Below are 11,578 nucleotides of genomic sequence, written 5' to 3' on the forward strand. Positions count from 1 at the left end.
AACCTCGGAGCGAGAAATGATTTCACTCTTATTGTTTACATTGTGAGACAGGAAGTTATTACTGTGATGTTTTCAAAGACAATCGAGTTTATTTCTAAAGAACCTGAACTCATCTGATCAAAGGACAGCGGCCTGTGAAGACCAAGAGATGGAGTAGAAAGTTCTGGAAAAGACAGATTCAGATTCAGGTGATATAAAACATGTTGTTTGAGTTATTAAATAAACTGCAGACGTGAACGAAGTTCAGTCAGAAACATAAATAAAGATGGAGACAGCTGATCGGATTCATCGGACACAAAATAATTATGACTTTCATCTCAGAGTCAAGAGGAAAGCTTCTGGTGACGAGGAGCTCCTTATCTATAACAATAATAATAATATTATTATTATTATTACTACATGTGTAAACAGCTGGATGACGTGAAATGAAACCAAAGCGTTGTGTTGATGAGCTCACAGAACCAGAACTGAATCTTCTCATTTCATTCATTGTGATTAAAGAAGGCGATGCGTTTAAGGACCAGCAGGACAATCAGCTGTTTGAGCTCCACAGACATTCACATTAACATTCACAGTAAAATATAACAGGACTTGTTCTTCGTCACCTTTGTGTTCTACACACAGACAGGAAACACAACGATCAGCTGATCAGCGCAGCGACAGATCATCGGAGCTTTAACGTTGAATCAGCGGCTACGATGAGATTAGTTCAATCGGCTCCATGAATCCACGACACAGAACCAGCGTCTCCAGTCCTGCAGGTGGTCTGAGTCCTGTTTGAGGGGCCGGTTCTCAGGAGGGATGTTCTCTAATGTCCCACAAGGCATTGCTCAGAGGGAACGGAGGTGAAGACAACGTCACTGACTGAGAACCAACAGGTTTGACCTTCATCATCGAGTCTTCCACAAAACCTCCATGGAGCTCAGACAGACAAAGTCCAGCACACTAAGACCCCTCCTGGTCTCTTTCCTGGCCATGGTCGGTGGTGGTTCCATGTGGGTTCCTGACCACCATCTAGAAACTGGCTCCAAAAGGGGACCTGGTATCTCAATCTGGGAGAGGGTATTTCAACATTCATGAGGGTTTTAAGGGGAAGCTCTTCAGTCTCAACTTAAGGGTTCTCAGGGACCAATACCACCATGGGACCCCTAGGAGGACCAGGACCACCATGGGACCCCTAGGAGGACCAGGAGCACCATGGGACCCTCAGGAGGACCAGGACCACCACAGGAGCCTCAGGAGGACCAGGACCACCATGGGACCCTCAGGAGGACCAGGAGCACCACAGGAGCCTCAGGAGGACCAGGACCACCACAGGAGCCTCAGGAGGACCAGGAGCACCATGGGACAAAGTTGTTGTGTGTCTGCTTGTTAAAGTTCTTCTGTTCAGGTTGGTATTCCTCAGGTCACTGAGAGGAACATCTCAGCATCAGGAGATCTATCGGTGGAAACCTAATATAATATTCATCTGATATATGAATCGATGTGTTTGACTTAGAACGAGTCCTTCAGGACTACAATGAGCAGGTCCTCTTCATGTTCTGGTCTGACCTCCATCGGTGATAACAGGAGCACAAGGATTATTTGTGTAGTAAAACCTTATACTATACTATACTAATACTATGATACAAGTGTAGTACTCTGTACTATTGGTATGTAGAATGGAACCGGGACGCAGCATCACTGTGACTGGCGTGCAATGAATTGTGGGACACTGAGGACCAAATAAGCCGCCATGATGGAGTTGGTCTTTGCGGCTGATGAACCTTCTCTGTGCTACAGCCGGTGATCAGGTCAGCTGATCACTGGAAAGAGGCGGAGCCATGCGGCTGCAGGCGGCGTGGATTCATGGCTACGGTCCACAGGTGCTACAGGGGTCGGTTCAGGCCATGTAGTGGGCCCCATCGGGTCCACGAGGTGGTCTTTTGGTGCTTGTGTTGGCGTTGGAGGTCGGGGGCGCCACGAGGTTTGGCAGCAGTTTTCTTGTCCCTGGAGGACGGTCGAGTCTGACTGAGAGACGGCGTCCCGACGGCTGCAGACTGGAGACCCCCGCCGGGCTCCACGATGGTGTTGATCACTACAACAGAAGGAAGAGCAGAGTCAAGATCACACCAGGTCCACCCAGGTCCACCTCAGTCTACCAAACCATCAGGAGGAACAACAAGAGGGTGGTTAGCCTAGCTTAGCACAAAGGACGTTCTGTTGTTGTTGCTCTGTTTCTGAAGTTTCTGAACTTTATTTTCATTTATTTATTCATTGTATTTACATTTATATTTATTTTTATTTCAATTTAAAGTGTATAGTAGTGTGATTAATATATAGTTTAATACTAAATGAAACTCAATTTAAATGTTGAAAAACAAAATGAATTTAGATAAAAATCAGACGTTTCGCCTTCAGGGAGCAAAGACGGAGTCGGCCTCTGTGAACAAATACTTTGGGTTTGTAATCAATCATTTATGTTCAACATAAAACTGGACTCTGTTTTTATTTTCTCTGTGCTGCTTTCTTAGTGTCAGTGAAAACCTGGTTAAATAAAGTTAAATGAAAATCTTTGGGGGTGTGTTTACCTTCCAGCTGCCTCTGGACTCGTCTCAGCTCCTTCAGGATGGAGGTGATCTCCTGGAACAGAAAGGAGAGAGAGTTCAGATGCGCTCACATCAGATCCTCACAGGTACTCTGGATACTTTACAGGTTTACAGAAGAACCTTGTTGGAGGTCTTCAGGATGGGGACTTCGTTCTCAGCGTTGATCTTGGCCTCGATCTCCTCCCAGACCTCGGCCTTGTTCTGGAACAGAACCCTGAGAACAAACTGCAGCGTCACAACCAGATCGAACTACAGGAGATCCCTTTATGAGGATTAGATGGACCTGCCCCAGACAAACCAGTACAAAGTACAAACCACCCCCCAAAAAATCTGGCTCCCTTACTTCATTTTGTCGGCCAGCTGCTCTGTGTTCTCCCGGATGGCCTGAGACAGCTGAGACACTGGATTCAGCATCAGGTTGTCCAGGATCACCTGGTGGAGTTCATTCAGAGACAAAGAGGTCCAGGTGAGTCTGGAACATCCACACCGACACCCACAGCAGTCTACGTCCTGATTTCCCAGCACACCAAAACTAACTGCAGCTGCTCCTTTAGTTTGATGAGTTTAACAAATGTTCACACTGCACACTCAGGAAGTCATAGTTATTATTAATTATTAAAAACTTAATGAAGTTTTTATCTCTGAGTCTGGACATCAGCTAGCAAATTAAAACTCTCCTGCTCCCTCCAGATGTTAACCAATCAATGACCTGTCCTCTAGCGCCGCCCTGAGGACAGAATTTACATGTGCAGCTCCACTAACAACTAGGAACAGTTTGTTTTGTGGCTGTAATGAGCAGTGCAGCCTCTGGGGGGCACTAGACCAACGTAACGCCGTGAACACAACCGGACCACCACCAGCTGAGGAGCTAGCTGTTGAGAGGTTAACCAGACTTTTTAGGGTGAAGTTCTATTAAATATGAATCAATACATCATCAAACATGTGGTTCAGACGGGGACACGCTGAGCTGCAGTGTGAACGTGGCCTCAGTGGGATTAGACAGTGACCTCTTCGCGGTTCCACGGACGGCGTTGCTTAGAACCGGGCTCCGGCTCATTCATGTTTGCGTCCAGGTCCGAGATGACAGCAGAACCTGGAGGAACCTTCTGGTAGTTTAAACTGGCCTCAGGGATATGTTGGACCAGCTGGAAAGAGAGTAAAGGGAGTCTGGCTCCGGTGATCCAACCACTGATTATCGGTTATTGATTGATTATTAGCGAGCAGCCGGCCGTGACGGCGGTGCTCCATGAACGCATGCACCAATCAACATGCAGCTCGATGGAGGAGGGAAACAGTGAATTTTAGTTCTGCTGGGATTCAGCGTGTTACAAGAACAGGGAGGTTTAGGAGTGCAGGAGGGTCCTACTGGTCACCAGCTGAAGCTCCATGAACTGTCCCAAAACCAGTCAAACCAGTTCATTAATGGTGCAGGCCAGTGGAAGTGAATGGAAAACACAAAATCAATCTGAGCTGGAATCAGACCGAAAACAAAGATGTGAGAGCAAACAGTACTACCACTAGACTAACCCAGTACTACCACTAACCACCCAGTACTACCACTAACCACCCAGTACTACCACTAGACTAACCCAGTACTGCACCAGACTAACCCAGTACTACCACTGGACTAACCCAGTACTACCACTAGACTAACCCAGTACTACACTAGACTAACCCAGTACTACACTAGACTAACCCAGTACTACCACTAGACTCACAGATGGTAATGAACTAGGACATTTGTTGCAGGGTGGAGCAGAGTCATGTAGATAAGAACTGTTTGTAGCCCTGTAGGTCTGGTCGGGTAGAGTCAGGTAGATTCTGGTCAGGTAGAGCCCTGTAGGTCTGGGTCGGGTAGAGTCTGGTCTGGTAGAGTCGGGTAGAGTCTGGTCGGGTAGAGTCGGGTAGAGTCTGGTCTGGTAGAGTCGGGTAGAGTCTGGTCTGGTAGAGTCTGGTAGGTCTGGGTCGGGTAGATTCTGGTCTGGTAGAGTCAGGTAGAGTCTGGTAGAGTCTGGTCGGGTAGAGTCTGGTAGGTCTGGGTCGGGTAGATTCTGGTCTGGTAGAGTCGGGTAGAGTCTGGTCGGGTAGAGTCTGGTCGGGTAGAGCCCTATAGGTCTAGGTCGGGTAGAGTCTGGTCTGGTAGAGTCGGGTAGATTCTGGTCTGGTAGAGTCGGGTAGAGTCTGGTCAGGTAGAGTCGGGTAGATTCTGGTCTGGTAGAGTCGGGTAGAGTCTGGTCAGGTAGAGTCGGGTAGAGTCTGGTCAGGTAGAGTCGGGTAGAGTCTGGTCGGGTAGAGTCCGGTAGATTCTGGTCTGGTAGAGCCCTGTAGGTCTGGGTCGGGTTGTCATACCGGTACACCTGGTGGTCACTTCACACCTTGACCCTGCAGACTGATCCAGTTTCGATTAGTTTTGAGTTCTATCAGTAGTTTTGTGGTTAATAATCTTTCATACTGAACAACTCAATCAGACAAATCTCAAAACAAACAAATGCTTCAGAACAATCCAACGCTGGTGAAAGGGGAGTGTTAGGATCAGTGGTGGGAGGGGCAGGATGGAGGGGAACCAATCACACTGCAGGAGAAGTGATGAGTCAGAGTAAGACACCTGAGATGGTCCAACCCCACAGCAGTATGGATAAGATGGCCTCTGAGCAGCACAACAGAGAAATGAATCATGAGAATCCAAAGCATGAAGAAGCTCCTGAACATCATCCTGCAACCTGGAACTCAAATGCAGAAAACATTTCCTCACGGCACACTTTGATGTTTTGAATATCAAAGAGAAGAATTACAGAACTAGAAAAGAGGACAACATGTTTTCTACTGTTTAAACTGGGAACACACAAACCATCAGAACACAGTTACTGACTGACGGTTTAGACTCCTGATGCTGATCACGATCAGTTTTCTCCAGATTCCAGCTGTTAAAGATTAAATGTGTTACTGTGAAGACTTGAATCCTAAACTCATTCACATTACAAGTTAAACTAACCCGCCTTGTTGTCACAGTCATCAGTTCAGACTGTCCACCATTTTTTAAATCATTGGTTGTGGTCAAATCATTGTTATTTCCAATGTAATAAATCTAGTGTGGTCCCAGTTTTAGAGGTCGTAGTGGTTGTTGTGGTGGTTGTAGCGGTTGTTATGGTTGTGGTGGATGTTTGGTGGTTGTGTTGTGGTGGTTGTGGCGGTTGTTGTGGTTGTGGCGGTTGTTGTGGTTGTGGTGGTTGTAGTGGTTGTGGCGGTTGTGGCGGTTGTTGTGGTTGTGGTGGTTGTGGTGGTTGTTGTGGTTGTGGTGGTTGTTGTGGTTGTGGTGGTTGTGGTGGTTGTGGTGGTTGTGGCGGTTGTTGTGGTTGTGGTGGTTGTGGCGGTTGTGGCGGTTGTTGTGGTGGTTTTGGTCAACGTTTAAGGGTGTGCAGCGTTACCCACCTCCTCCCTGGCAGAGATGGTGGAGGCTGGCGTGTTGGGCAGCGAGCTGGGCGAGGTGGTGGTGCCCATGCCGGAGCTCGGTGAGTCTCCGTCCCCGGCAACATCATGGATTTCTTTCGCCAGGATGGCCAGATCTTTGGCCAGGTCCTGACTGAGCCTGCAGGGGAAACACAAACATGGAGGTTTGGATCTGCGGTGAAAGAAAGACCAGCCAAAAGGTAAGGGACAGATCTGGAAGGATCACTGTTTTTTTTACTTGGCGATCTCAGCGCTGTGCGTGGACCAGTTCTGGTATGGGTCGACCTCGCTCTGGTCCTCTTCCTCCTCCGTCTCCAGGGAGACAGACTTGGATCGGGTGGCAGCGGTCCGGTGGCGTGGCGTCTGGGAGGAGGTGGAGGGATGGGAGGAGCGTTTGGTTTTGGGATTCCCGGCACTTGTCTCGTATTCTTCCTCGGAGGATGAGGAGAAGTCTGAGCCCTTCTGTCTGCGACGGGAACCTGAGACATTTAGAGTTAGATTCATTTTACTGAATTCAGCTGCTGAATTGAATTTTTTGGTTGCTGAATGAGATTCAACTCTGATGTCTGAGCTCTGGATGGAGGCATCTCCATGGAAACGGCTGCTATAGATCAGTAAAGTCATAATATTGCTTTGGCGTTTTCTGTTTTTACAGCCAGGATATGGGTTTATGGAAACAGACTCACATTGATATTCCTAACATGACAGAGAACGGTAGAGACAGATGCTGGTAAGATGTGTTTCCATGGTAACAGCAGCAGGCTCGACGACAGTAACTCACCAGGGACAGAAACCTGATGTGATCCACAAGGAAAGTAAAACCAGCCGCATACTAAAACAAAGCCTTGTCTAAATTAAGTAATGAATAAAAACACATGACATGTTTATCAGATTGCTTTTCTGCCTACTGAAGTGTGTCCGTAGCAGATTCTCTTTTTGACTTATTCTTTAATCAGATAGATCCTGTTATAAATACTATATAATGTATTTTGTATCATCAGAACTTACATTGGACAGATGTTAGAGCCATCAGATGTTAAAGAGGACAAGCAGGTGAAACGCCATGTAAATAAACAGTAGGACAAGAAAAGAGGATGTATGTGAGGTCTTTAAAACCCAGCAAGGACTCACCGGCGGTCGGGTACTTGGCTCCGCTGGACCGGGTACGGGTCAGTGGTTGCTTCCCCAGAGCTCCACCCCCTTTGTTAGCGGCCTGGCGGGCGTCGCCCACGGACGTCTTCCGGGCGGCAACAACGGACTCAGAGTTCCGATTGGAGAAACTGGAGCGACCGGTGGAGGACGTCTCGTTGTCACTGGGAGCGGTGAAGGAGCCGGTTCTCTTCCTGGGCATCGCTAAGATGTCCAGCCTGGACAGCTTCTTCCCATCGGCGGACACTTTGGACGGTGCAGTGATGTGGTCAGAATTCTGGGAGCCCCGGTCGGTCTCGGCACCTTCATTATCCGAGGCATCACCCAGGCGTGCCCGGCGGAGCATGGAGGCCCGGGTTGGCCGCGGTGCTGACAGGCTGTTGGACCGGGTCAAAACCTGCTGAGTTGCTGTCTTGGGCGTCTTTCCATTGTCTTCTTTCTGAAGAGGGGCGATGAGTTTCTTGCTTCGGCTGGATGGACGGGATATTTCATGGTCAGATGATGTTGTCTCGGTCCAGTGTTGACCAGAACCTTGCTGGCCCTCTGACAGATCCAGAGATCCGCGGTTCCCCCCGCTGCGGCGCATCTGGAAGCGCTTTGCTGCCTCTGCTTTGCTCGATGTATCCGTAGATGTCTGGTTTCGGCGTTTCTCAGAGAGGCGTTCACGGGCAGAGAGCTGCCGGCCCTTCTGCTGGATGGACGGGCTGGAAGAAGACTTCTCCTTTTGGAGGCTGCTGATGGCCGGACGCTTTTTAGAAGCAGAGCTGACTGGAGCGTTCTTGCTACTCACCTGGCTCACGGTGCTCGCTGTGTCCACATCTGACTCTCCAGAAAGGGAGTCATCCATGTGGGTGGAGGAGCCTCCTTTCTTTGAGCTACGACCGGAGCCAGACGAGGGGAACTTTGAGTCCTGAGAGGACAGAGTTCCCTCTGCTTCCTGAAGGAAGGACTGCTGGTCCTGGAAGGTGTCCCTCCTCTGCTCCATGTCTCTGATGGACGGGTGGCTGGAGATGTGGGGAAGCTTCTTCATCTGGACGGTGTCGCTGGGCCGGTCTTTGGTGAAGCTTTCCTGCCGGACGATGGACGACATGCAGCTGTCTTTAGTGGGGACAGAATCCTTGTCCTGTATTTGGAGGTTTGGAGCAGAGCTGTTGGGTTTGACACCGGTCCTCCTGGGTTCATGTCCACTCAGGTGTCGGATCAGGACGGTGGTGGGAGGGGGTTTTGCCGGGGGGTCGCGTGTCCTCTCAGACTGTACCGGGCTCCGGGCCTGGTCAGGTTTCCCTGGACTGTCTTCAGAACCGATGTAAAAGGAGGTGGATTTGGAGGAGGGGGAAGTTTTCTCTGGACCCTTAACCAGAGAACCAACGACCCCTGGAGACAAAGATCCAGTCCTGGCCTGATTCTTCTTTGTTTTCTCTAGAACAGGCCCGTCATCTGAACGGCTGGCGTCACTCAGGCTGTCCGGGTCCACATCATCCTGAACGGACAGGCGCTGGGTGGAGTCCTGTTGGCAGGGGGGCGGAGACTCTGTCCAGAGGTTCCTGGACTTGGTAAGGCTCATGGCGAATCAGGATACTTGGGGGAACACTATCCAGCTTTTCTGGAGGCACCTGGGGGAGCAGCCTTCTTGTTCTGGAGCTGTGGCTGGACTCCGACTCAGAGTTATCATAGCTGTGATTTCCCATCGACCGGCTCATGAAGTGCAAATCTACAAAAAGAATAAAAGTTATCTCAGTTTTTCAATTTAATGTCTTATATTCAGAAATACATGTTTCAAGGCCAAATCCTCAACAAATGTGCCCACAACAAAACCAAGATCAAAGGAGTCCACATGATCTGCTTTCCAACATGGACCATGTGGGGTCAAAGGTCATGGATCCTGCTTTTAAAGTTCAGCGCATTGTTGTCATCTTGAACCGGGGCATCGTTCAACATTTCCAGCATCAATATTAGAATTAGTCTCCAAGAATAATTTAAGATACGGATCACAACCCTAACACATAATGTTTATATCATTTTCTGATAAACTGCATTGAGGGAAATTAGACAGCACCTTCCAGACATTCTGCTTGAGGCGGAGCGGAACCAGGTTCAGCATAGCTGTCTGCCAGACTGGCCCAACGGGAAACCCACTTGGGTCCTTCCAGCCCTGCTGCATTAGCAGATGGAACCTAGGAAACAGAACAACATGATGAACTTTACCAGACGATAGAATGTGGGACCAAAGAGTCCTACAAGACTTGACAGAGTAAATAGTGAACCAGGAGAATCTGAGGGAGTAACAACACTAGACTTCATGCACTGGGATCAGAACATGCTACACAGGTGTTTTTCCAGGTTCTGATTCAGTTTTTACTGGTTTTTACCTGTATGGGGCCTGTTGGGGGGCCGCTGATAGCAGCTGGGATAAAGCCATGCAACGGGTCCACAGTGCTACCATCGCTAGGCAGGTTAGCTTGCTCATCCTTGCCATCATTTATTACAGGTCTATACACTCCTGTGTTCACACCACTGTACTCTGGAGAGTCGAGGACACCAAACACCTGTCAGAGCACAGGGCATGCATGAGGACGGGGGGCAGGATCACGGCAACAGGAAGGAGCAAGAAGGACAAGAGGTTCCATGCATCCCTGAAGCCATTTAAAACACACTGTTTATTTAAGCAGCTCACATGAAAGTAGTTGTAGTTCTCAGATATGTTTATAGAACCTTTTTCTGCACGCGGACCTCGTTTATATTCACAATTTTATGGTTGATGGAAGATTAAGAGATGGGGGAGTATAGACATATGTTGGTCACTTATTTGGATATTATAACACAAATAAGGTCTTTACCACTACCCCCAACCAAGAAACTCTAGAGCCATGTTTGTTGGTGTCTTTACTGACTAACTGCTTCAGTAGAGCCTCCATACTCCATTCTGTTTTCTCTGTCTCAAGGAGTACACAAGAAAATATTCTCTCTACTCAGAACTGAAACGAAGTTTAAATCAACAGTTTGAACCTCAAAGTTGCTTCATACAGAAATGTGTTCTGGGTCAGAAGCTGACGAGTTCACCTGATCAATCATGTTGCGAGCCTCCTCCACCTCTTTGTCCTGCGACTCCGTCTCGATGGTGTAGGTCCCGGCATCACTCAGGCTATCGTCCTCCTCGTTCCTCATCATCCTCTGGGAAGCTATGGGGTCTCCTGCACGGACCCCCAGGGGCAGCATGGGGGACATGGGAGGCCCAGGTGCCTGGACCGGAGAAGCAGTCTGGACAGAAGAGTTGGTTTGGATTGAGGACTTTGACATCGGTGGAGGCTGTAGGGGGGAAGTGGGGTAGGAGACTGAGGAAGGTGCCGGAGGTTCCTGGGGGGAAGGAATTCTTGCATGAGGAGGCGACACCATCACCGGCGGTGCAGACATCGGGGGGACAGCTTGTCCCTCGTTGGGGAGGAATCTGGTCGAGCAGAATCCTTCAGGAATTCAGCAGCGAACTCCTGGGCGAGCTTGGACTTCTTCCCGACGCTGCCGAAGGGTCTGATGGCGACACCCAAGGAGGAGCGGGAGGAGGAACCAGAGGAGGCCACCTCACCCTCTGTCTTCTCCCTCTTCAGAGAGCTGGACCTCTGGGGGCCACCGTGGCCCTGACCCTTCAGGGGAACCGTCACCTGCTGGGTGGGGGGGATGTGGCCATGCACAGACGCTGGCCTCTCGCCGCCTTTCCGGCGCTCCAGCTTGGCCTTCAGGGCGGAGTAGGAGTCGGCGTGGGCGGGGTTGTGCGTGAAGGACTGCGAGCGCTTTTTGCGCGGGTTGTCGTCGAAGAACTCGATGATGAAGGCCTGCTGGGTGAGGGGCTCGGGGGGCACCTGCTTGGGCGCTTCCTCGGTGGGGGACTGATCCCGAGGAGGACTCTGGGACAGGGGCCGCTCAGGGGCCACAGGTGAGGCCGGGGCCGGTCCGGGTGGAGAGTACTGCACCTGTGACGGAGGCGGCTGGCTGTGCACCGACGGCCCTGATTGGACCGTCTGCTCCGACTGGATGGAGTGGTGAGATTTACTCCTCCCTCCTTTGAGAACCGGGTCCTCTGAGTCACTCTGGGTTCCATCGTCATGATGGTGACCTGAAAACAAGAAAACACTCCATCAATCAATAAGTCTGATTAAAAGCGATCGGTCCTTTAAGGACGACAGACTCTGACCTCGGAGCGTCGTGATGTTTATGGCGAGGTCACTCTTGGTGCTGTAAACATCTTCACACGTCGGACGTCTTCTCATCATGCTGACGTCACTGTGGACCAGCCAATCAGCCACCTTGCTCTCTGCTGACATCACATCTGTGGGCGTGTCTGATGTGATGGCGGTCTGGTTGGGTGGAGCCTGCTGCTTCCTCTGGCGGGTGGAGAACTT

The 11,578-nt window shown here is 50.0% G+C and overlaps 1 protein-coding gene across 1 annotated transcript in view; it reads right to left on the reverse strand.

The window, feature by feature from the left end:
* Window positions 1–1,882: 1,882 nt before the first annotated feature.
* Window positions 1,883–11,578, reverse strand: part of LOC129107316 (centrosomal protein of 170 kDa protein B-like) — a 13,374-nt gene continuing 3,678 nt past the window's right edge. Inside the window, 16 exon segments of the mRNA XM_054618773.1 lie at window positions 1,883–1,955; window positions 1,957–2,077; window positions 2,571–2,622; window positions 2,709–2,802; window positions 2,932–3,020; window positions 3,596–3,733; window positions 5,194–5,235; window positions 6,018–6,174; window positions 6,274–6,514; window positions 7,167–8,707; window positions 8,709–8,895; window positions 9,241–9,358; window positions 9,554–9,730; window positions 10,245–10,603; window positions 10,606–11,292; window positions 11,371–11,578. The exon segment at window positions 11,371–11,578 is cut by the window's right edge and continues 308 nt beyond it. Coding sequence (XP_054474748.1) covers window positions 1,883–1,955; window positions 1,957–2,077; window positions 2,571–2,622; window positions 2,709–2,802; window positions 2,932–3,020; window positions 3,596–3,733; window positions 5,194–5,235; window positions 6,018–6,174; window positions 6,274–6,514; window positions 7,167–8,707; window positions 8,709–8,895; window positions 9,241–9,358; window positions 9,554–9,730; window positions 10,245–10,603; window positions 10,606–11,292; window positions 11,371–11,578 — 4,284 coding nt within the window.

Source organism: Anoplopoma fimbria, chromosome 18 (assembly GCF_027596085.1).
Source record: "Anoplopoma fimbria isolate UVic2021 breed Golden Eagle Sablefish chromosome 18, Afim_UVic_2022, whole genome shotgun sequence".
In the NCBI taxonomy this organism is placed as follows: Eukaryota; Metazoa; Chordata; class Actinopteri; order Perciformes; family Anoplopomatidae; genus Anoplopoma; species Anoplopoma fimbria.